Consider the following 26,785-nt stretch of genomic DNA (forward strand, 5'->3'; position numbering starts at 1 on the left):
AGTCAGTTAAGCATCCAACTTTGGCTCAGGTCAGGATCTCACAGTTTGTGAGTTCGAGCCCCGTGTCAGGCTCTGTGTTGACAGCTCAGAGCCTGGAGCCTGCTTCAGATTCTGTCTCCCTTTCTCTCTGCCCCTCCCCTGCTTGTGCTTTGTCTATCTCTCAAAAATAAATAAACATTTAATTTTCTTTTAAAAAAGAGTGTTTTAGATGATGATTCTAGTTATTAAGGCAGTGATACGGTAAGAGAACAAAAATCAAGCTATTTTTAAGTATTTATTAACCAGAGTTCATTCTATAAATACTTATTGAGTGCTTACTATGTTTCAGGAACTACACTATGTACTTGGGACACAAGTATCCAACCTTGTGGAACCTCCAATCTATAAAGTAATGGACTACAGAAATAATAAATACATACATAAAAATAAAAATAAGGAGTAGTCATAACTTCTAAAATATGGGCCTGGGAAATATTTCTAGGTGGTACTGACAGCAAAATTCAGTGGAGGACTGTAATCCAACCAGAAACATTGTTATGACTGCATTCATCATTTGCCATTTGGTCGCTCATCTATGATTTCATTTTACTGAACTCTGACTTTCTCATCTGAACTGAATTACAATGAGGGTGTTAAATCATATCTGTAGTTACCTTTGCATATTTTGTGACTTCAAACACTTAGATTATGATTCACTGTGTGCATAATTTTTTAAATTGTCTCAAACCGGCACTGTTGCTTTTACTTTGTCTAGGTTTTCTCTAATGATCTAGCATAACTTCATAGCTTCATACTTTTTGTGCTGTAGTCTGACAGCTTGATGGCTGATTCTTTTAAACTAATACAGTATGTGCTTTTTGTGCCTCACTTTTCTCATCTGTACAATGGGATCTGTAGATGACCTAACCAACAAACAGAGTTGTTATAAGGATCAAATAATGAACATTCATAAAAAAACACAGAACTATGGGCACCTGGGTGGATCAGTCGGTTGAGCTTCCGACTTTGGCTCAGGTCGTGAATTAGTGGTTCATGGGTTCAAGCCTCACATCAGGTTCTGTGCTGACAGCTCAGAGCCTGAAGCCTGGAGCCTGTTTCAGATTCTATGTCTCCCTCTCTTTCTCTCTGCGCCTCCTCTGCTCACGCTCTGTCTCTCTCTGTCTCAAAAATAAGTAAACATTAAAAAAATTTTTTTAATTAAAAAAAAAAACACAGAACTAAAGAAAGTGCCAGGCACACAGTAAGTTTTACATGCTGTATTTTCTGCACCCCTCTCAGTCATTTACTTATTTCTACTATCTTGAATATTTTAACATGGTAAATGGGGTATTGTTCTTTTTCCTTTCCTTTGTACACTTGGTAGGAAGCAGGTTTACAATGAGAAGTAAAAGCAAATATATATCTAACAGGACCATATAAGAAATGTCTTTGTCTGTAAATCACTTATCTCAGGAGGAAATCCCTCCAAATGATACAGACCAAGAGATGTTTTTACACTTAACTCTTCTCTAAAGTTTTTTTCTGGGGCACCTGGTGGCTCAGTCGGTTAAGCATCGGACTCTTGATTTAAGCTCAGGTCATGATCTTGCGGGTTCGTGGGTTCAAGCCCTGAGTCAGGCTCTGCACTGACAGTGTGGAGCCTGCTTGGGATTCTCTCTCCCCCTCTCCCTCTGTCCCTCCCCTGTCTCTGTCTCTCTCTCTCTCTCTCTCTCTCTCAATATAAACATTTTAAAAATAAAGTTTTTTTCTGATTTCAAAAGTCATTTTCATTGTTATAAAATTCAATATTACAGAAATTAATAACTCAAAGTAAAAAGTCCCTTTACCCACATATTCACCCCACTCTCTACCCCGAAGGAGAATTAATGGTAATAACCTGTGTATATTCTCACATGGCTTTTCTAGTCATATATTTTTTATTAAAATAAGATCACATTGTATATATAGCTTTACAACTGTCTTTTTACTCTCTTAAAATATGTCTTTGGTGTCTCTGTCAACACATTTAGTTCCTTCTCACTTCCAACAGCAGCACAGAGCTGTAACTCAAGGAGGTGCTGTGGCTTCCTGTGTACCTACTCACAAAGTCCTATAGTGTTTAGATCTGATTGGAAAAAGCCCTTTAGCTGACCCTTGTACCGCCAGCCACTCCAAGTCCTGACCCAAAAAGGGGACCAGAAGAGTCATTCAAAAGATGTGCTCAGTCCACACCAGGAGACCAGAGTTTGCTCAGTACAGGGAGAAGGACTCAGCTGGATGATGAATACAGATTCATACAGCAGTTAATGCTGAGGGTCACAGAAACATTATAAATCCAATGCCCTTGAAGTGGAACCTCTCTCTGGAGTCTGGACACCCAGTCATGCACAGCCCACTTGGAGTGGGAAAGAAAATTTATTTGAGAACGTTAAGGTCAAGTTAACTTATTTTAAAATTGCCATAGGAGGCCATTCATCCCCACTTGACTTCTCCCTCTTCAGAACCTACTTGCCATCCCTCAGATATTTGCCCTCGGAGCAATTAAGTCCTCTTTTTTTTTTTTTAATGCTTTCATTAGCTGCTCTTTTTTCTCTTTTTTAGCTTACAAAAGGGCAGATGTATTTTAAGCCAAATGTCAATGTCAAACATCAAACATCCATTCCCATGCAATGTACAGTGTCTATAATTACATACTCTGTTGTAACAAATGTAGTATTGTTTCATTTGTATACCAAACTTCCATGTAACTGACCAGGCGTAAAGAGTACTCTGTGCAGAGAGCCTAGAGGATGCACCTCAGTTAAGACCTTTGTTAAATGGTGCATGGTTCCCCAGCATAAGGGAACTTTTTGGAGAAAGGAGCTATGAGTTTCCTTGGCAAGAAAACCAGAAATAGGATTATACCAAGCAGCACGTTCAGAGCCGTGCAGGCTGTGGTGCCTCTGTGGCATCACCGGGGAAGCCACCGTGGTGGGACTGAGGCAGAAGCTCCTTTCTGCCAGACGGGAATGCTGAGAAACCAGAGTCGCACAGCCTCACTGCTCCGTGGTACACTGAACTTTCTGAAGGCCACTGGCCATCCAATTCATCAAAGGTTACATAGCAAACGGTTCAGAATTGCGTACATAAAGCATAGAACGGCCAAGGGGTCAGAACTAAGGCAGTTAAGCAGGTTTTCTTCCTTCCCTTTTCACTCTTCAGTTATCACAAAGCCCAAGTAGCACCATTCCAGGCTGGGGTTGGATCTGTTTCTTTGTGCCTCAAATATGTCAAAGTGAAACTTTCTGAAACATTATTTTGAGAAATCAAAATTCCTAGTCCTGCTACTTACGATTGTTTCAACCTGTTTCTTTCAGATACCATTGTTCTTATCGCTTCGATAGCAGTTGTTTCTGCAAAAACTCAGGGTAATATTTTCGCCACGTCCGCACTCAGAAGTCTCCGTTTCCTACAGATCCTCCGTATGGTGCGCATGGACCGAAGGGGGGGCACTTGGAAATTACTAGGTTCGGTGGTTTATGCTCACAGCAAGGTAAGATATGCTTTCTGAATTGCAGAACAAGACTTTTGAAACGTTTTCGTTGATTGCTGTGGGAGAGTAGAACCCATCAAGCAAACTGAGTCATTTCAGAAATTGGCCACAGCACAATGTATAATGGGTTGTTCAAAAGTCGTCAGATGGTTGCCAGAGGGAAGGAGATTGGGAGGAGAGGCAAAGTGGGTAAAAGGGAGAGGGAGGTCCAGGCTTGCAGTTAGGGAATGACTAAGTCACGGGGATAAAAGGGACGGCATAGGGACTATAGACAGTGATACTGTAGCAGTATGTGTGGTGACAGATGTCAGCCACACTTGTGGTGAGCACAGCGTAACATACAGACATGTAGAATCAGGATGCTGTACACCTGAAACTAATGTAAGATTGTGTGTCAACTATACTCAAATAAAAAGCAATGCTTTCCAAGTCCTTACGCCTCAAATAAATTATAGTAAACCCATACATTTAGAATACTGTGCAACCATTTAAAAAAGAAACCTGAGGAAGTTGTCCTGTTCACTGGGACATCCACTGAATAAAAAAAGCAAATTCGGGGCACCTGGGTGGCTCAGTCGGTTGAGCATCCAACTTTGGCTCAGGTCATGATCTCACGGTGAGTGATTTCGAGCCCCACATCAGGCTGTCTGCTGTCCACACAGAGCCTGCTTCAGATCCTCTGTCCCCTCTTTCTGCCACTCCCCAGCTTGCACTCTCTCAAAAATAAATAAACATTAAAAAAAGAGTAAATCCTATAAATAAACAGATAAATATTATCATAAATATCCAAAAAGTAGTAAAATGAATGCATAGATTTTTTTTCCCTTTTACACGGATTTTTTACTTCTAACGATCTTTCAATTCCTTTTATATCTAGGAATTAATCACGGCTTGGTACATAGGATTTTTGGTTCTTATTTTTTCATCTTTCCTTGTCTATCTTGTGGAAAAGGATGCCAATAAAGAGTTTTCTACATATGCAGATGCTCTCTGGTGGGGCACAGTGAGTATAAAAATCTAGTTTTGTTTTTTGGATTTTGTGAAATGTTTCCTTTGAATACAGTGTAATGATTCCTAGGAATCATTTATGAAAGGTCTCAATAAAAACATTAACTTCCAAAAGAGAGTTACATGAAAATATACAGCACTAAAATTGTCTGAAGAGTTTTCCCATCTCTATAGCTCAACAAAATCAAGTTCTCTGATAAATCATCAGAAGTATTTCTTGAGTGTTAGATTGTTGCCAAGATAAGAATACATTGGTTTTTTTTAAACAGTGATTAAAATCTTAATAGGCTTGTTTGTTTGTCTTAACTTTGTGGAGCACAAATTTTAATTACCAATTGTTGCATTGGCTTACCTCTCATCAGAAAGTTTCTCTGAGGTTAAAAAAAAAAAGGAATAATAGCTGAATGAAAGTTAAGAAAAGTATGGCACAAGTGAAAAAGAGAAAACTGATAACCATCTGTGAGATCAGAGATTATGGACACCTAATATCAAAACTTTCCATAATAGGCTCCTGGGTGGCTCAGTTGGTTGGGCATCTGACTTTGGCTCAGGTCATGATCTCGAGGTCCGTGAGTTGGAGCCTGGTGTTGGGTGCTCTGCTAACAGCTCAGAGCCTGGAGCCTGCTTTGGATTCTGTCTCCTTCTCTCTGCACTCCCCCTGGTCTCTGTCTCTCTCTCCCATTCTCCAAAATAAACATTTAAAAACAATTTTTTTAAAACCTATCCATACAAAAACCTACTTTTCATTTAAATTGTTACTAAAGGCCACTCTTGGGTGGCTCATTAGGTTAAATGTCCCTCGGTTTCAGCTCAGGTCACTATCTCACGGTTTTGTGAGTTTGAGCCAACTGCATGGGGCTCCCCACAGAGGCAGCACGGAGACTGCTTGGGATCTCTGTCTCCCTTTCTCTCTGTGCCTCCCCCACCCACGCTGTCTCTGTCTCTTTCAAAATAAATAAATAAACTTCAAAAAAATGTTTTTAAAAAGAAAAAAGATATTAAAAAAATAAATAAATGGTTGTTACAGGAAACTTCACCCAAATAAAAAAATCATAACTCTCATACAGACACATGCTAAAGATTTTAACTCCTTTTTTAAACTTGTCATGATTAATGAGGAAACCAGTAAGATCTTACATCCAGTTCAAAGAGCTATCCAAGAACATTACCACGTAAATATCAGGAATATTGAAATGAATCTGGCTTCTTCCACAATGTGAGAGGGAAGTCAATTAAACCTCCAGTAGACAGAATTTATTTATGTGTCTATAGACAAGAATTACTTTCCACTGCTACTAGTTATCTACAACTTACGGAGTTGTAAAGTAGCTCAAAAGCCATGAAAGATGCAGAGCCCCATAAAATCAGAGGTTGATAACCTGGAAGGGTGTGCTCTAAGCAAGGCACAGGTTTTCATTAAAGCAAAAATCTTGTCTGCATTGTAAAGAATCTATAAAAGTCATTGAAACATGTGCCCTAATAATAATGTCACAGGCTAGGGGAGTGCTTTTGGCAGTGTATAAACTATATTTCTTTTTATTTTATTCCTTAAGACATTCCAAAAGTGTGTTTTGTGAAAATGTACAGCATTTTTAACTGTCTAAACAGCTTCCCATCTCTTTGGTCCAACAAAATTAAGTTCTCTAATAAATCATAATATTTCTTGAGTGCTAGACACTCACCAAAATTAAAATACCATTTTCTTAAACTGTTATTAAAATATTTATAAGTTGGGGGGCACCTGGGTGGCTCAGTCGATTAAGCATCCAACTTCAGCTCAGGTCATGATCTTGCATTTCGTGTATCCGAGCCCTGCATCAGGCTTTGTGCTGACACCTCAGAGCCTGGAGCCTGCTTCGGATTCTGTGTCTCCCTCTCTCTCTCATTCGCACTCTGTCTTTCTCTCTCTCAAAAATAAATAAACGTTTAAAAAAATTTTTTTTAATATTTTTAAGTTGGTTGTTGGTTTTGTGAAGCATGGATTTAAGTTACCAATTGTTGCATTGTTCTGCTACCCATCAAAAGCTCATCAGGGAGAACTAGAACCCTCGTCAAGAACAAGGACAATTTGTCAGGGCTTGTATTAAGCAGAACTCGGTATGTTTGTTGGCTGCACGGCAGCAGTAAAATGAATAAGAATCAGAAATATATTCACCTGAAGGTTAGGATTTTTTTAATAAAATTATCAGAGTAAATGTCTACAAGATTATGCCATTGATAACAAAGCGATCTGGCGGTTTCATAACTTGGTTCCCAACTCCTTCCTTCCACTTCACAAGCAATAATGGACATTTTGAAAGGAGGAAAGTAGAAAACCTGAAAGAGAGCAGTCATGTGACATTCTTAAAATACCTTTTATATGTAGAGAGCAAATGAAAATCTATGACTCATTGTGGGATAAACTGTGTAAACTGAGAAAATAGGAGGCTTTTCTAGCCAGCAAGGGGACGACAGTTTATTATCCCAGGCTTCAAAGCAACAATTTGAATTTTAAGTTTAGTTTTTGTTTCTCTCTGATAATTCTAACGTACTTAAATTATTGAGACATTCAGGTGTACCTGTCCCACTGAGATGCAGTTGTTGGTGAGTTCAGCCTGGCAGCTCTTTATCTTTCTTCCCAATAGCCTTCCTTTTCTCCTTATTACTAACAAGAATTGCTGTATTGTGTGTTAAACAGTGTGTGGGAAAGTCTTAATATACTTCTCACTTAGTCACCAGCTTATTTCTTTTGCCAGAATAACCCACGTAGCAGGTTTTCAAAGGTCATATCTGTGACTTTCAGAGGGGAAGCAACATATTTTTATTGATTCCCATTTCAGTTGTGCTATTTGGACTGAAGTTTAACCTGTACTTAACAGGTTCTTTGAATGACCTAATTATGTCTCTATTAAAAAAAAATCTAGTCTTGAATGCAAAAGTCAAAATCTTCTACGATGTCAGGCTTCTAGGAAAAGGCCGTGTTGGTCCACAGTGAGTTTGTTGATATTAACTGAGTCATTGATGAAATTGTCTGAATCCTAGAAATATACAAGAAAGCGAACAAGAGTGTGTATTATTTCTATTCTTTATAAGAAGAACATATCCTAGATCTCCAGTGTGAAATAAAATAAATTTATAACACTATACCTTTTATGATATATTGATCAAGACCTTAATGAAATATATGGCTGGATACTTTTTAGTTGAAATTGTCCATTTTGCACATAATGGACACCTTGCTAACTATGAAAGTATCCATAATAAATAGAGAAATAAAAGCATCCTGAATTGGAGTATTTCTAAGTGGAAGGCTTTCGTTTAAAAAAAGGAAATTCTTGGGGCCCCTGGGTGGTTCAGTCAATTAAGCGACCAACTCTTGATTTCGGCTCAGGTCATGATCTCACAGTTCATGAGTTTGAGCCCCACATAGGGCTCTGTGCTGATGGTGTGGAGCCTGCTTGCTCTCTCCCTCTCTCTCTACCCCTTCAGAGCTCGCTCTCCCTCTCTCTCTCTCCCTCTTTCAAAATAAATAAATAAACATTAAAAAAAAAGGAAATTCTCTTCATTAAAAAAGCCCAAATTATTGATATTAAGTATCAAAATGCAATTTGTGGTCTATGGATACAAAATCCCAGTGAATTCTGAATGTTAAATATTAAACTTCTCTCATTAAGAAAATGGTGAGGGCCATCTCCAAGGCCAACTTTTGGAGGAATTCATGGTGTGATCAACACTACTCAAAGCCAATAGCAATTCAAAGAACTCTGATCCCTGAAAACATTCCATACTATTGAATATCAACACCTAGCTCATTAAGTGGAGTAAGACTAAGACCACAGCCAGTGCCCAAAGATGGTAGCTACTGTTGCTATGGACATTTCGTTGTGGATGTTAGATGGAAACACCTTTATAACAAAAAGAACAAAGAGCTATGTACTTCATGTCAGACCCACAGCTTAAGCACAGAAGGGGTTTGGGGATTGGGGGTTACAGTGAAAAGATATTCTAGGTTTTGAAGTAGCAACTAAAGGGACATCTGTGACAGAGGAAGTAAAAAAAGGTGCAAGGGGACTTAACTCTGGTGGTTGAGGCACTGACAGCTGCAGGAAAAGAGGATCTTCTGATTGTTAAGCGTAGCTCCATTTATATTATTTCCTATTATTATTTTCTTCCTTTTTGGTTGCTTTAGATTTATTCTGAAACAATTTAAGAACAAGTCTTCCTGGAGTTATTTCCTATTATTATCTCCTTTCCTGTTATTATTTTTCTCCTTTTCAGTTAGATTTATTCTGAAATAACATAAGATCAGGTCTTCCTGAAGTAATATTGCCTGATATGACCTGTTCTCAAAGGCCAGTTTGTTCTCTATTTACTGATATTTCTGTGATGAAGACAGTGTTATGGGGTAGCCTTTTTTTTTTTTTTTTTAAGAAGCATACAGCAGCAGGTAGTATAAATCTATTCTGGAGTAACCATCTGAGCACAACCCCCACCTGGGACCGTGTGCTTGAAATGATTACTTCAGGCATGTAGAAGTATTAGTCCTAGAATTTATGCTGAAAATCTTACAGACTTTCTGAAAGCAAATAAAGAGAAGACTCTATGTATGGTGCACTCAGCAGGTTGTACAGCCCAAATGTATGCCATGAGTTTCATCCCCCTGCAAAATCTAAGAATAAGAAATGGTGTGGGGCACCCGGGTGGCTCAGTCGGTTGAGCGTCTGACTGCAGCCCAGCTCATGATCTCACAGTCTGAGTTTGAGCCCCTCGTCGGGCTCTGTGCTGACAGCTCCGAGCCTGGAGCCTACTTCCAATTCTGTGTCTCCCTCTCTCTCTGCCCCCTTCCATTCGCACTCTCTCTCTCTCTCTCTCAAATGTAAGTAAACATTAAAAAAAATTTTAATTAATAAGAAATGGTGTAAATTTGTGAAATGAACAAAAATACCCTTTTCTTTGATAATACCAGGAATCAACCCTCTTTAGACTGGGTTCAACAGTACAAAGTGTTTTCTGCCACTTTTTTAAGCTGTTGTTTTCTGACTCAGTGCTGATCCATTAAATAAAAGTTAACAGCTGTTTCTCACCACCAATACACTGTCTGATGTATCAGAGCTTCACTTGGCCACAAGATAATCAACACACCAACCCCCAACTATTCAAGAACATTGTCAAGTACCAAGCAAACACTGAAACACACATACCCAAGCTGCTACCCACCAAAACATCCTAGCTGCCATGAGCATCTACAAGCCCTGTGCCTACCCTGATGGCATGGATCTTTGAAGTATATTGGTCAGAAGCCTCTTTGGGGAAGCCTTTCCTAAGAAGTCTGTTCCTTTAGTAAAATCATCTCACACATGGTTCTGAATATTTTTTGCTTAGATTTATTCCATAAAAGTTGAGCACATACTTATTGGAAAAGAGCAGAAGAATTACAGTCAAGAAACTTGGCTTCCAGCCCTACTGTTATGATTTAGTGTGGTATTCAGCAAACATTTACTCTCTCTATAAAATTGAGAAAATAATATTACCCAAATACAAAGTTGTTATGTGTATTAAAATGAGATTAGGACACGTAGATGTGCTTTATCAGACACTGGACAAATGTTAGTCACTACTGGTATTACATATTTGACTATGAGCCTGGAAGAACAACATGAAATGCTATTGCCCTGAGCTGCCTGCCACGACAGAACGCAAATGATGTGCTACCACCACCACAAGAGATTCGGTGTTTGCAGATGGAAAACCTTTCTCATCTAATGGTTCACAAACTGCTAATGTGAATCATCCTCGTGTAAAAGACCACCTTACATGGAAATGATACTGTGCTTTGGAAATCTACAAATAGTATGTTTTTAGTTTGTTTACATGAATACATTAGCTATAAACTAGTATTCATAATTGTATCCTCAAAGTTAAACCAATAAATGTTTATTGATTTATTACTGGAAGAGAAGGATGGGTTTATACCTACTGGTTTAGAATTAATTCTGTTATTGAAAGAAAAAAAAACTACAGCCTAACCAGTTTCCAAATTGTAATCCGACCATAGCATCTGCTATCTCACAAAAGAAGAAAAGAAAAGAAAAAGAAAAAAAGCTTGGGTCACAAATGTCCCTCGACTGGTGAATGGATAATGTGTGTGTGTGTGTGTGTGTGTGTGTGTGTGTGTGTGTGTATACATATTGTATACATATATATATCTAATGGAATATTACTCGGCCATAAAAAAAGAATGAAATCTTGTCATTTGCAATGACGTGAATGGAGCTAGAGTATATTATGCTAATTGAAATAAGTCAGTCAGAGAAAGACAAACACCATATGATTTCACTCATATGTGGAATTTAAGAAACAAAACAGATAAGCACATTGGAAGGGGTGGGGGAAAGAAAACAGAGAGGGAAACCATAAGAGACTCTTAGAGATAGAGAACAAATTGAGGATTGATGGAGGGAGGTGGGTGGAGGATGGGCTAGTTGCATGACAGGTATTGGTATTAAGGAGGACACTTGTTATGATGAGCACCAGGTGTTGTATTTAAGTGATGAATCATTGAATTATACTCCTGAAACCAATATTGCACTGTATGTTAGCTACCTCGAATTTAAATTTTAAAAATTAAAAAGAAAAAAAAAGAAAGCTTGGGCCAGGATTTACATTTGTGTTGCAGTATTATTCCTGAAGAAGAATTATGGGTTACTAAACACACTAAGGAGCCCCCAGTCTGCCTTTGCTACTACAAGTACATATCCATGCCAACATTTGCAACCCACAGATTTTTCATAAAATATGTTTTTTCACCTGCATGGCTGCAACTGAGTATATGGAAGATGAGGGCAAAAATGTATCTGAACTGTTCCCGGCTGCCACATCACCTTCCAGTAGATAGTCCGACGGGAGACACGGCACAAACTACCAGCATTCCTGAGGTCGACTGAGGAGGGGCGACAGGGTGCAGTGGGCCATTCCCTCTCAGATCCTAATCTGTCTTGTCGGGCTACAGCCTGAGAATGCATCTGCCAGTTTCCACCTCGGGTCACAACACGTGGCAATAAATGACATCCTTTCACTTAAGGAAAGTAGTAATCTCCCTAAAACTGCACTGGAAGAGATACTCGAAAGTTTTTAAACTTATCTTTTCATTTTATAAGTAAATTCAAAACTTCACAAACTTCCCAATGATATTGTAAACACCATGGTCAAAAGTCAATGAGTAGGAATCAATCATCAATATGTAAGTACGTATGTAAATACATTTTAAAATTTTAATCTATTCAGCACTTGTTAACCAGCATATCTCTTGTAAGCTCCGGAAGTAGGTAAAAAATGGAATGATGTCCAATATGGTGGATGTCTTCCAATTCCCTAAAGATGACATACGCACCCTCTCAAGTTTCTCTGAGACAAGCTGCTCCCCCAGAGCATCTCTGCATCTCGATCCAAATGAAACTAGTCATCACTACGTTCAGCCACTGGAAGATTCACAAGATTTCTAGAAGACAGAAATGGGTTTATTGTTTGGTGCAAATGTGGGAAAAATAAACACCGAAAGAGCTTCTGCTGCTCAGTTCATGTACAAAGGATCAGCTGATAATCACTAGCATGGCGTTCCAGATGCTAGGAAAAGAAGAGAAACATAACGTAGTTGTACTTTTCCAAGGGGACACACCAGTACTTCAAGGACAGCTTGACCTAAAAGTTCTGAAAATCAATGAACAGCTATGTAGGCCTCATCGGAGGATGGTTTCATCGCATGTACCAGTTACTGCTTAGAAAGCCAGCAGCCAATCAAGCTGATGGGTCAGTGTGAATTCATAAAGAAGTTCACATCTTTTTATGTATGTGCATTTTAGAAATGTCACATTTTCATCCCTGATGCTGTCTGTTAACTATCAAGGAGCCCAGTTGCCCCCTTTGCAGCCATAAAAAAAGACACACTCCCACCAGGCACAAAACAAAGGCAACTCCCACCAGCCCACTCCCAGAATGAACTGAGACAAAACTGCCTACCCTGTTGCCAGATCCTCCTCAAGCCCGGCTTGGCAACTAAAGGCCTCTATGCTTTCAACCAAGTAACATCCTGAGAGACTTTGAAATTGGAGTGGAGGAAGTTGTCGCACCTGAGCTTGGCTGCCGTCTTTCCAGCCACCTGCAGGCAGTGGAACATGGTCATTGGAAGCCTGCACCAAGTGCAGAGAGAAGGTGGGTGGTCTGGAAGCCTGAACCGGAGTGCAGAGAGGTGAGCAGAGTCTTTGCCATCCCCATGGGGCTCCAGGGGGCAGCTCCCAGAGTTGAAGCATTCTTTTCTCCCTGAAAAAGGACGCATGTAAGAGGGAGGGCAATTATAAATCCAGAACGAGATAGAACAGGCATTCTTCTCTACTCACAATGAAATACTGAGCACATCATCACTATGCCGTGTCTCATTTTTCAGAGTTAGAGGCAGTGATTTTAAAAGACGAAACAAGGGGTGCCTGGGTGGCTCAGTCGGTTAAGCGTCCTACTTCAGCTCAGGTCACGATCTCGCGGACCGTGAGTTCGAGCCCCGCGTCAGGCTCTGGCCTGATGGCTCAGAGCCTGGAGCCTGTTTCCGGTTCTGTGTCTCCCTCTCTCTCTCTGCCCCTCCCCCGTTCATGCTCTGTCTCTCTCTGTCCCAAAAATAAATAAAACGTCGAAAGAAAAATTTTTTTTAAATAAAAATTAAAAAAATAAAAAAACAAAACAAAACAAACAAAAAAAACGCTCTCTGAGGGATGAGTCAATGAGAATAACTTAAATGCAGGGTAGTTCCCCCTTATCCCTAGTTTCTCTTTCCGCTGTTTCAGTTACCTGCAGTCAATCTGCCCTTGGGAAGTAGATGGGCCTCCTTCTGTGTTTGGTCAGAGGTCAGTAGTAGCCTAATACTACTTCACAATACCTACCTCATTCACCTCACCTCATCTTATCACGTAGGCATTTTATCATCTTACATCATCACAAGAAGGGTGAGGATAATATTTCAAGAGAGACAACCACATTCACATAACTTTCAGTATGTTGTTATAACTGTTCTTCTTATTATTGTTGTTAATCTCTTACTGTACCTAATTTACATATTAAACTTTATCATAGATATATGTGTATAGGAAAAAACAGCACATATAGGGTTCAGTACTAAGTGTGGCTTCAAGCATCCATTGGGGGTCTTAGAATACATCCCTTGTGGATAAGGGGGACTACTGTATTATTAGAATGTAAAGTTTACCATTATTGCTGTGACCAAACCATGAAATATCTCCTTTAATTTATTATTATTAAACTGCTGTAGGGGCGCCTGGGTGGCACAGTCGGTTAAGCGTCCGACTTCAGCCAGGTCACGATCTCGCGGTCCGTGAGTTCGAGCCCCGCGTCAGGCTCTGGGCTGACGGCTCAGAGCCTGGAGCCTGTTTCCGATTCTGTGTCTCCCTCTCTCTCTGCCCCCCCCCCTTTCATGCTCTATCTCTCTCTGTCCCAAAAATAAATAAACGTTGAAAAAAAAAATTAAAAAAAAAAATAAATAAATAAATAAACTGCTGTAAAAGGATTAAGCTACTTTGCAGAAAATTTATAGATTAAAATCTTTCCCAGGTATTTTAAGATTAGGAACCTATAATAAAACTGAGGCAAGGGGTGCCTGGGTGGCTCAGTCAACTCTTGGTTTCAGCTCAGGTGATGATCTCGGGGTTTCATGAGTCAGAGCCCCGCATCCGGCTCTGTGCTGTCAGCACAGAGCCTGTTTAGGATTCTTTGTCTCCCTCTCTTGCTGCCCCTTCCCCACTCACGCTGTCTCCATCTCTCTCAAAATAAATAAATAAACTTTTTTTAAAATGTTAAAATTGAATATTTTTTCTGCAATCTCAAGGAATTCTTTTGAGAGCCCCACCACTGATAACGCTGGTGATGTGTGATTAACTTGACTACTAGGTTCTACTACAAACTCCCTCTCTCCAACCTTGGATGAGCCTCCCCCACTCTGTAGACCACTTATTGATCTGTCCTTGACACCCTCTCACACTGTCACAGCCCCAAGCCTTTTTCCTGCTCTAAGCCTTTTGCTCCCCATGGCTGATCCCACCCTCTCTTTCACTGGAATTGAAGATGACCATCTCAAGCATCCTCAGTGCTGCTCTTCATTCACACTGTGTCCCCATCTTTTCCCCATGGGGGAAGAGGTGTTCTTCCATACTGCCAAGGCTAACCATTCCAACTGTACCCTTGATCCCATGTTCCTTCCTCCACGGTTGCCTTACCCTGTATAAAGCTACCAGTCTTCCCCCCTGTCAGCCTCATTCTTTCTTCAGACATGCACAAATACATCCTAGAAAGCCTGCCTTCAAGTCAGAGGTTTCTGGGAGCTCTTGCCCTATTTTTCTCACTCCATTTGTTGCCAGTGCTCTTGAAAGGATTCAATATTTACATAATTTACTTAATTTACTCATGCTAGATGTTAGAGAGATAACAGAGTAAAGACACAGTTTCCCTTCTGGTAAAGGAAATAGAGATCCCTCCCCAAAGAAACATACAGAAATCTACCACTTATGGTAAGTGATATTAAGAAGCAAGGGGCTGCAATAGAAAATGACTGGAGGCCCCATTGTAGACAGAGTGGGTAGGGGAGACCTCTCTGACAATGGAGTGTTTTGGATAAGACTTGAAGAATGAGAAGAAACCCTGGGAAGGGTGGGGAGAAAAACAATTCTGGCTGAGGAAACAAGACATGCAAAGGAACTGTGGCAGAAATAGCCTGGCCTGTTTGAGGAGTTGAAAGGACATTGTGAATAAAGTATAGTGAGCAAGGGTGAAACCGGAATCATCTTGGAGAGGCAGGTGGAGACTAGATCAGGTAGGCCCATAGTTAGGAGCTTAGAATTTATTCTGGATTCAGTGAATAGCCATTGAAGGATTTTTAAAAGGAAGTAACAAAATAATTTCCCTCACAGGTTTGGGAGAAGGAACTGGAGGAAATCAAAAGCAAAAGCAGAGATAGCAATTAAGACATTGCTGCAGAAGCCTGGCCTATCATGGTGGCAGGGAAGACAGTGCACAAGGGATGAATTTGCAGTATCTTTGGGTAATAGGATCCATGGGACTTGATAGATTCAGGGAGAGGAGTGAGGGAAACAAGGAATGAGGACAACTGAGGCTTCTGACATGAGCAACTGGGTGGATGGTGGTGCCCTTGATTAGGATGGGAAGGGATACATTTGGGGGAGTTACAGCTTTGGGGGCGAAAAGTGCTCTGTTTTAAACATGCGAAGCTTAAATGACTGTGTGTCATCCAAATTGAAATATCAACTGTACATATGTGAATCTAGAGCTCAAAAGAATCTTGCCTGAAGGTATAAATTGGTGTGTTCACCCTAAAAATTTAAATCCATGAGAACACTTAAGATCACCTGGGAAGAGACAGAAATAAATGGGATAGAAGAGAAAGGAAAGTGAGAGAAGAATAGAATTTTTTAAAAGAGAGAAAGACCCAGAATTAAACCTTAAGAACCCAATAGTCAAAGTTTGATTAGCATAGGAGGTCCCACATAAGGGGAGCCACCAAAGATATCTCATGGAAGTGAGGAGAGAAGAAAGCTAGGAAGGGCTTATCAGCTGAGCTGTAAGTTTCTGAAAGGTCTGGCATCACAAAGCATCATCTCCTTCTATCATTTCTGTCTCTCAAATATAACCCCTCCTTCAAATCCCAGGTAGGATGATAAGACCAAAGCAACCACTTTCCTAGAAATCAGTGACTATCTATCTCCATAACCAGTATCTTTTTTCTCAGTCCTCATTCTCCTTGTTTTCTGTGAGACTGTGATACCAGGGATCACCTGGTCCTTATGAAACTCTCTCTTCTTCATTGAGTTTCCATGTATTTTACCCATTTCTAGTTCCCTTACTTTTTAAAATATTTATTCTTCTCTGACTCCTTTCCCTTCCATCCCTTAAATGTCTATTTCCTTAAGTGTCCTTGGACCCTTTCTTTGCACACTTTGCAATCTCATTTACTCACAAAGTTTCAATAATCATCCTGTGCCTGACTCTAAAATCCAAATCTCATGCCAAACCCAGTCTCTGTCTTTCAAGACTCAAGTTCTCTATATCAGTTTCCTGCTCGACATTTCTAGATCAGAGTCATACTAACGTTTAAAAACCACTTATTCAGGGTGCCTGGATGGCTCTGTTGGTTAAGCATCTGACTTCGGCTCAGGTCATGGTCTTGTGTTTTGTGAGTTGGAGCCCCACGTTGGGCTGTATGCTGACAGCTCAGAGCCTGGATCCTCCTTTGGATTCTGTGTCTCCCTCTCTCTGCCCCTCCATGCTCACATGGTATGTGTGTCTCTCTCTCTCAAAAATAAATAAACATTTAAAAAATGTTTAAAAAGCACTTATTTGCAAAACCAAACTCTCTATCTTTGCTCCAAAATCTTCTTTTTCTCATCATATTTCTATTTATACTGGAGCTGTCTTCTTAAAATTTTTAAGTCCTAGTTGACTTAGTCTTCCCCTTCATCCCAGATGATTAACAAATGCATTTCTATTGAACTTCATAAGCACGTCTCTTTACTTTGCACTCCCATACAGCCTCGTTGCCACTGTTCCAGTTCACTTGCGCCATCATTCTTCCAGATCGTGCACAACCTCATGGACCCTGGAGAGGAGCTGGGACTTTGTTCTAGGAAGCATGGGAAGATCCTGGAGCAGTCCGATCATGGGAGAGACATGATCCAAATATCGTTTTTCAAAGACACTCCATGATCTAGCAATAGCATATTTAGTTAATCTCCTCTTCCACTAATCCTCTTAAGACCCACCATGCTCCAACCCAACTAAACAACTTATACTTTCTAGAACCTACCATATTTGTTCTCACTGCTGTGCAGCTGGTCACCTGTTTCCCACCCTAGATCACCCTCTTTATCATTTTTGCCTCACAAAATATTGCTTCTCCTTCAAAGCCTCCTTGACTGCCTCCCCCACCCCCTCCAAGCTGGAAACAATCAATCTGTTCTTTGAATCCGCTTAGCAGATTATTTGTGCATCCATCATAGTAGCTGTCTTGCCCTATTTTGTGTTTTAATGATTTGTGTGTGACGTGTCTCCCCTCTTGTGCCGTAAATATCTTAGGACAAGAACTACGTACCTCTAATTTTTGTTCCACTACAAATCATAACACGTACCTTGCACACACCAGACCTCCAGGAAATGCCTGCCAAGGTAATAAATAGACGGCCTTAATTAACATAAATTATTGTTTTGTGTACTGATCCAGTCCTAAATCCATGGTGCTATCATTTCTGTATCTCTGATGGTTATCCGCTTATTTAAATAACCTTTCCTTGGAAACACTTAGAAAAGATGGAAAATTGTGTTATAAGGGAGGAACAAGTATGTAGATTATTCCCTTCCTTAAACAAAGAGAAGCTCTGTTATGCGTCACGGAAAATTAAAGCACAGTAATAAAATGCGCCAACAAGGCTTGTTGAATAATGATTTAGTGGAAACGTTGCTTTGCCTCCTGTTCATAGGTCCTAACTTTCCTCTCAAGTACTTAAGCTGCACGTTCTATTTATTTTGTTTTTAGATTACATTGACAACGATTGGCTATGGAGACAAAACTCCCCTAACTTGGCTGGGAAGATTGCTTTCTGCAGGCTTTGCACTCCTTGGCATTTCTTTCTTTGCACTTCCTGCCGTGAGTATCTTTGCAGAAATAAAACAGTTTAAATTAGATCTTAGAGGTTTATTAGCATGAGCTTTCACAAATTGGTGTGCCCGGAACGTATCTATATCGCTACAGATATAATTTTATTAATATAATGTTGACTTTTATACATACATCTAGTTGGAAAATTTGTGAAATATGGTCTTCCCTTGGAGATACTTAACCTGAGAGTTTTATGCCCTTTGGTCTTTATGACCAAATAATAATTCAGATGGCATCACCTCTCATTCAATGTGCTACTAATACATTTAAAATATGTATAAAGATTTAAAGATATCTTCTTTTTAAACTGATCTCTCCGATTTGGCTTATAACATGTGCTGCTTAAGAGCTGGATGTGAAAAGTGGAATATTACCTCTTCAGATCCATTTGAGTGAAAAGCATATGACCTTAAAGGGTTTCAATGTGTCAGACGATTTATTCTTTCTGTCACCATCACTGATTTTTCTTAGTGAACAGCTTCTGCATCTTATCAGAATGAAGAGCACATTTATCTTCTCCCAAGCCTCTGATTATTTTCTCCTTAATGGATGATGCTTACTCTCTGATCATTTTATCCTCTTGTTTTTGTAAAGGCAGCTGGTCAAAATATTACAATTTGCCTCCATCCCCAAATTCTCACTTTGCTCACTCCACCTCTTGTAGGGGAAGAGAGCCAACAAAAAGGAGGGTTACAGTGTAGCAGCAGGCATGCTTAAGGAGCAATAACTTCACTCTTGCTCCAGACACTCTTGCTCTGTACTTATCCGTGAGTGGCATCACGGTCTCTGCTGAGCAGAGACCCCAGAGCATCCCACAGGAAGCCAAGGGATTAGGGATTTTCAGCATCCCAGCCTTGGCTCACAGGGCTTCATCTCTGCCTGTGAATGAGTGCAGAGGACACTCATGTCGTTCCCATGGCCAGACCCCAACTTTAGATTGACTGGCTGGTTCTGCCCCAGACCATACGAGACCACAGAGAAGACACCGAAAGACTATGCATACACTTGAGCATTAGATCTTGGCTTGGATTTAAAGCCACATACTACCTGGTTTTGTCACGTACACCCATGTGACTATATTAGTTTGCCAGGGCCGCTATAAAGACACCACAGGTTGGGTGACTTAAACAGCAGAAATTTATTGTCTCACAGTTCTGGAATCTAGAAGTCCAAAATCAAGGGGCAATCAAGGTTGGTTCTTGTTGAGGAGCATGAGAGAAGGATCTGTTCCAGACATCTTTCCTTGGTTCACGGATAGCAGTCTTCTCCCTGTATCCTCACATTGTCTTCCCTCTGTACATGTCTATGTCCAAACTTCCTCTCATAAAGACACCAGTCATATCATATTAGGGCTCATCCTAATGACTTCATTGTAACTTGATTACTTCTGTAAAGACCTTATCTCCAAATAAAGTCACATTCTAAAGTACTGGGAAATAGGATTCCAGCATAGGAATTTCAGAGGGATACAGTTCAGCCAATAATAGTAACATGGGGTATGTTTCTTGATCTATATAATAGAAGAAGAATTATTGCACCCACAGAAATTTTGTCAGGAGCAATATGGTGATATAAGTCTAATGCTTGCCATGTAGAAAACCTTCATGAATTTTGTCTCCCATTTTATGTATGAATCTAGATGTATTGTTTTCTGTTGTGAAATGACAAAATCAAGGAGAGTCAAAAAAAAAATCCCACTTATCCAGAATCAACTTATCTGGCAAACTCAACAATCCATAACAGAGCAGGGACTCATTCAGTAATCAAATTCCCTACATGAAAATACCTTTAGAAACAATAAATACGTTCTTGGGTTTTTTTTTACCAAAATACTGCTGCTTTAGTGTCTATACTTATCCTGAGACCACATATAAAACAACCTGTGTGATCCAGTGAAAAACTATAAACAAAGAAGCAGGCAACTTCTGGGCTGTTAAAATTGACAACAGGGTATGTGTTGTCCTCATAGGAGAGCCTTTTGAAACCTAAATCATAACCTGTTCTTAATTTAGAGAAAATTCTGATAAGCTGAGCTACATAGTTTTACAATTCTCTGAAGATTATAAACAACAAAGACAGAGGTCCACTAATTGAACAAACAGTGTAATGGGAAGAGATGGTGGAAAACTAACAACAAAGGAAGGGGAAAATATTTGTAAGAAGCAAGCAAACACGAGTGTTCAAAATCTGTAAGGACCTGGGGCCCATTAGTGTTAGGGTCAACCCATCTCTGGAAACTGGCCGTATCCAGCACAGCAAAATACCAGTCCCCATAAGGAAACTCTGGACTATCACAGGAAGGTTAAATTATGTTATTCTGTTAGGTTAGAGGTCAGACACTAAGTTGTTATGCTTGGAAATGTTTCCCAATAAAGTGATTACAATTTTCAGATATGCAAATTAAATTAATATGTGTTGGAAATCTAAATAAAACGTTAAAAAAGGGGGGGGCGCCTGTGTGGCTCTGTCAGTTAAGTGTCTGACTTCAGCTCAGGTCATGATCTCACGGTTAGTGGGTTCGAGCCCCATGTCGGGCTCTGTGCTGACAGCTCAGAGCCTGGAGCCTGCTTCAGATTCTGTGTCTCCCTCTCTCTGTCCCTCCCCCACTCGCACTCTGTCTCTCTCAAAAATAAATAAAACGTTAAAAAAATATATATGTGTTGGAAATCTGAGAAACTTGCTTGCACAGAACACTCCCTAACAATGCCAAGAAAAGTTGGCTTACCATATATCTTTTATTGCAACCTGATATTTACTGAATGAAAGACTAAATGGTCCATATATACCTTTAAAAAAGAAAAAACTAAATGGTCCATATATACCTTTAAAAAAAGTGGCTGGAAATACCATTATGTCTTGTGTGTCTGCTGGCAACAGTGTTGTATGATTGAGATTTAGGAGAGCACATTTTGCTAAGAAACTTAGAGGTGAGACGTGAGCCATCCCTGGTTGGGTTTCCTCCTACCCAGGAAACCAAGGACCAAGAAAGAGAAGAGCCTTTCCCCATCTTTCTTCAAAGCAGAAGGACTCTTCTGCGCATCATAGAGCCATATAACTACCCTTCCAAACTCCACTGGAAGATCACTTTCCTTGAGGCCCACAGCATCCCTAAGCTAATGAGCAGACAGAAGCAGTCAGCTCCTCAGCATCGCCCTAAGGTGCAGGCCTTTCCCTTCTTTAGAACACTCCCTTCCTTCCTGCTAAGAGTATCTTTCAGTATAGCCTGTCCTTCTGCGCTACATTAAGCTCCTTTAATCTGGGAGATAAAAAGGGATAGGTACTTAAATGTTCACCAAAACATATTTTCTTTGTACTTGATGTTTATGTAATACTTCCCAACATAGCACTAAAACATAAAACCTAAAAATTTAAGTCATGTGATCTTAGGCAATGAATGAAAACAAAAGTCAATTTTTTTAAAAAAATTTTAATGTTTATTTATTTTTGAGAGAGAGAGAGAGAACGGGTGGGGAAGGGGCAGAGAGAGAGGAAGACACAGGATCCGAAGCAGGCTCTAGGCTCTGAGCTGTCAGCATAGAGCCCAACACGGGGCTCAAACTCACAAACCATGAGATCATGACCTGAGCCGAAGTCAGACGCTCAACCAACTGAGCCACTCAGGCACCCCAACAGAAGTCAATTTCTATGAAGTTTCATTTTATTGATGTTGCTATTTGAAGGCATGGCACATGGATTATATACATAGATAACATATATATATATCCCATAAGTTATAGATATATAATATATTTATATATATCCCATAAGTTTTATATATGTATACATATATATGTGTGTGTGTGTGTGTGTATATATATATATATATATATATATATATATATATATATATCATAATGAACTTTATTTTAACAGACTTCTACTGAGGTTCACTGAGCTGTGTAGAGAGGTGGAAGAAAATTGGAATGGAGCCATAATGAGACAATGAGCAGACCTGGTTTAATAACTGTTGTAATGTACAGTCTGGCACAAGAGATATGTAGCAAACATTTGCCAACTACTAATATATATTTCTAAGCAATGCCAGTGTGATTTTTAGCACATTTTAGTTTGTTTGGCAAATGCTGAGTTTGTGCTAGGCCTCTCTTTATTTTCCAAAAGGGATTTACATTTAAACCCCATTTTCACATAATAAATACCAAAAAATGGTAGCTATTACTGTTAATTTAATGTCTACAAAATCTGAATTATGCTCCATGAGTGGATTATGTGCCCTATGCATGTAATGTATGTACACACAATACATATAACAAATATGTAATATACTCTAATGCCTTCTATTTTCTTACATGTATGTGCTTCATGAAAAATAACATTAAAAGGAAAATAAATAAATCTTTCCTAAGTCACTTCAAATAGCAAAAAAAAATTTAGGAGTTATGAGTGACTAGAGTTGGAAGGCCATTTTTATAACCTCTACATGGAGGGAAATGTTGTTTAAATTGACAAACAAGACCATACGGACCAGGTTTTTAAGTTTGCACGAAGTTTGGTTTGTGCATCCTCAGCCTAATGAAGATCTTAGACAGCATGAGACAATCACAAAAAAAGGCAGATGGAAAACAGAACCTATAATGTAATTTCTAATTTCACGGTACAGTCATTCATCCTAATTAATAATGGAGATTATTGCTCATTAATAGCAAGCAGTATTATCATGTAACTGTATTTTAAACATAATTGTATTACTGATTATCTGGCTATTGTCACAGATGTGCTCAGAATTGTAACATGTAAGATAAGAAGGGGGCATTAAAGGTGATCTAGAGCCCAAATATATCTTGGTCAAATTGTCATCCAGACGAGACTTAACACCTTCTAAAGATGAGAAACCCACCACTTGCCTAGGTAGCTTATACCATCTTTGAGCTACTTTGAAAATATAAATAAAAGATGGGGTGCCTGGGTGGCTCATTTGGTTGAGCACTCAATTTTGGCTCAGCTCATGATCTCACGGTTCATGAGTTCATGATCTCACTGATAGCGCGGAACCTGCTTGGGATTCTCTCTCCCTCTCTCTCTCTGCCCCTCCTCCCCTTCTCTCTCTTGCAAAATGAATAAGTAAACATATATATATGAAAAGAAAAACAACCATTCCCTATCTACAGCAAATACTGACTCAGTGCTTATAAGACATCCATCTCTAGCTTAAGAGTTAGACTCCTTGAAGTTTAATAAAAAGGTAATAATTTATAGCTAGCAAGTAAAAGCCACAGACTTGAAAGCAGTAGAGATCCACGTCCCATGCCAATAAAGTGGAAATTTATGAACAAAGCCTAGAGACTGAATTTAGCAAGCTCCAAAAGCCAGCCCAAGGCTGAAACAAAGCATCTTGATTCCACAAATGTTAGACCAGAGCAAACTGAAAAGAGGGAGGCATTTCAAAGAGCCAGGATTCTAGCAGATCAAAATGATAAGCAGAAGGAGGCAAACCAGCCAAAAGTACTAATATAAACATAGGAGACACATACTAGTCTGACTAACTCCAAAATCTGAAAAAGTGAGCTAAAACCAGAAAGGTAAGGAATGCTAAAAGTGTGAGATTAAAACTCAGGGAAGTAGGAATGTTCTTTGCAATAACCCGAGCTCTTGTCTTTATTGTATAAACAGGCAAAATGGAAAACTTTGTCTTCAAAACTGAGTGTCTGGATAACTATCTCCCCCCACCCCTTTCACTCTACTTGGGTAGGCGTAGAATTATAGCATCGTGGAGAATTAAGCTGGGACAGATTTTAAAAATACCCCACCATTTCAAGAATGGAAAATATAAAATTTCATAGTATCATCAAAGTGCTAGAAAAACTCCCATGTCCACAGTAGTGAGACTTCAAACTGTCCCAAATTTTAAATCCACCTCTGCCCAAAACCAGAATTCCTAGCCTCTGAATTCTATCACATCCCCTAATTCCAAATGGGGAATTTCCTCTAACATATAAAGAAGTGTCACAGAGAAGGTCACACAAAAAAACATTTTTAAAAATTGTGATTTTTATTTGTAATTGTAATGCCTCTTACCACACTGTAAGAAATAATAAATGGCATTGCCTGGTTGATTTACTAAAGAACAAAAGTTGTTACATTTCTTGGCAGTCTTGCCCCACAACTTGCCATTGCCAGTGGTATCATACAAGAGGTAAATAGTGTTTGTTTTAATAAGTAATATGTTTACGAACAGGTTGAATAGTGTTTGTCTTTCCTTAGACTTATTTGAGGTTTTTTTTTTTTAATATTTATATTGCTTAACAGTCCTTTTGAAAAAAAATTAAGAACTATTTTTGTATTTTGTTCCAGGGCATTCTTGGCTCGGGTTTTGCATTAAAAGTACAAGAACAGCACCGCCAGAAACACTTTGAGAAAAGAAGGAACCCAGCTGCCAACCTGATTCAGGTGAATGTCAATGTAATAGGTTGATGGCAACATCTGTCACTGTAAGCACTTGCCGAGTCATTTTCCAGTCTTTGTGCTTCAGTGCTTAGTAGAGCTTCTGATTTGTTTTGTTTGTAAAAAAATGAAATTGGAACTTAATGTACAGTCTTGGATTTGGGCAAATGTTCCCCCCTCCCGACTATATATATTTTCAGCAAATGGCCCGTGTATTGCTCAGATTTATTAACCATGCCAGCAAGGCCATGGAGAGGTTAGCAGTTGTGTTGCTCCTGGAATGACCTAATATGTCTTGCGAATTACTTGATGAAACATAATTGATCGTTAAGTGATAGAGCAGAACATGGGATTGTTCCCTGCATTGCAATTACTTTCTCCAGGCAGATATGTGCTACTGTTCTGAAGAACAGCATATTTGTTCAGGATGTCAAGGTTTACTGCCCATGAGATTGTTTTTAATGCCATCATTAGAGCAATAACTTGAATATCTTAAGAGCTGGTGGGATTATGGAATATGTCAATGTTTGAGAATATGAACTAATAAGCATATTATTTGAAACTAACTCATAATATAAGGTTGTTTAACATTTCATCCTCTTTTCAATATCTCAGGGTTTGCTTCAGGCTTAAAAAGGAATGCTTTTCCCATTGCCATTTATATCTTTTGAGAATAGAACCATCCTAAAACCAGGTTGCCTGAGAATCACAAAATATATTCTTCTCTAAATCCATACCATGAAGTTGGTATTTAATTATGCAGACAATGATTATACAGCCTGAAATTGTTTTCCCTTTCTGCCAAGCAGTGGGAGATGCAGAACTTCTAAACTGAAGGGTTTTGGGGTGGTGATCTGAGATGTCAGGAGATTTATCTTCATGTTGTAGTAACAGCACACTGTTGTTGTTGTTGTTGTTGTTGTTCTTGTTGTTGTTGTTGTTTTAATATAATTTATTGTCAAGTTGGCTGCAGTTGGCTACTGTATACAGTGTGTTCTTGGTTTTGGGGCTAGATTCCCATTGATTCATCACTTACAAGCAACACCCAGTGCTCATCCCAACAAGTGCCCTCCTCAGTGCCTATCACCCGTTTTCCCCTCTCCCCCACTAATCATAGTTTCAGTAATCAAAGTAGAATCTACAAATTTTTTAAATTTTATTTATTTTGAGAAAGAGACAGAGAGACAGAGAGAGAGAGAGAGAGAGAGAGAGCATGAGTGGGGGAAGGGCAAAGAGCGAGGGATAGAGAATCCCAGGCGGGCCCCACACTGTCAGCTCAGAGCCCAGTGCTGGCTCAGTCTCACCAAATGTGAGATCATGACCTAAGCCAAAATCAAGAGTCAGACACACAATCGACTGAGCCACCCAGGTGCCCTGAATCTACAAATTTAAAAGGTAATTGTTCCCCCATCCAAATGCAATTGATTTTTTATGAGACATAGGAATAATAATATAATTATTAAAGGTATTCATTGTTCTTCCTTGCTGTGACCCTTAGCCAGAATTCAGGGCTTTAAGCTTTGATTATATATTGCAGAAATTTATTTTTAAGAATACACTAGATTGAATAGCAATCCTCATTTGCTGATCCATTTATTTTCTCACCCAATAAACCTGCCTTGGTTTGCTGAACACACAAAGCATCAAGACCAAGAGTAATGTCATTTGTTTTAAGCCAGAGCTGCTATCTTTCTAAAAGGGCATTGAAGGGAGACTAAACTCATTGTGGCGATCATTTCACATACATACAAATATCAAATCATTAGGCTGTACACCTGAAACTAATGTTATATGTCAGTTATGCCTCAATAAAAAAAATTAAAAAAAATAAAAGGGCACTGAGATGCCCAAATTGCTTTGTCATTTGGTTGGTGAGACAATTAAATTAGCCAGCCTTTCTGGGTTTTAGAGAAAAGTTTAAAAGCCCAGCAGCTTTCAGCAAATTTAGCTGTGTCAATATCTTTGCATGATTCATTTAAATTAACTTTTCATTTCAAGTGGAGCAGTCTGGGAAAAGAAAGCAGCTTGAATACTTGCCCAAATGTCATAACTTTTATTAATAATACCCAAGACTAGCAAAGTGTTTTTCAGTTTGTAGAGTGTTTCTAATACATGATGTCACTTGATCTCCAGGCCAACTCTAGGAAGAGTTGGAACTCAGTCCC

The 26,785-nt window shown here is 39.3% G+C and overlaps 1 protein-coding gene across 4 annotated transcripts in view; it reads left to right on the forward strand.

Moving 5' to 3' along the window:
* The window catches only part of KCNQ5 (potassium voltage-gated channel subfamily Q member 5), a 514,493-nt gene that overhangs the window by 406,270 nt on the left and 81,438 nt on the right, over positions 1-26,785 (forward strand). For all 4 annotated transcript variants that reach the window (XM_045498758.1, XM_045498759.1, XM_045498760.1 and 1 more), the window contains exons 4-7: positions 3,336-3,511; positions 4,389-4,514; positions 18,099-18,209; positions 24,531-24,626. In XM_045498758.1, the coding sequence (XP_045354714.1) occupies positions 3,336-3,511; positions 4,389-4,514; positions 18,099-18,209; positions 24,531-24,626 (509 nt within the window). The remainder of the gene's footprint in view (positions 1-3,335; positions 3,512-4,388; positions 4,515-18,098; positions 18,210-24,530; positions 24,627-26,785) is intronic.

This window comes from Leopardus geoffroyi, chromosome B2 (assembly GCF_018350155.1).
Source record: "Leopardus geoffroyi isolate Oge1 chromosome B2, O.geoffroyi_Oge1_pat1.0, whole genome shotgun sequence".
Classification (NCBI taxonomy): domain Eukaryota; kingdom Metazoa; phylum Chordata; class Mammalia; order Carnivora; family Felidae; genus Leopardus; species Leopardus geoffroyi.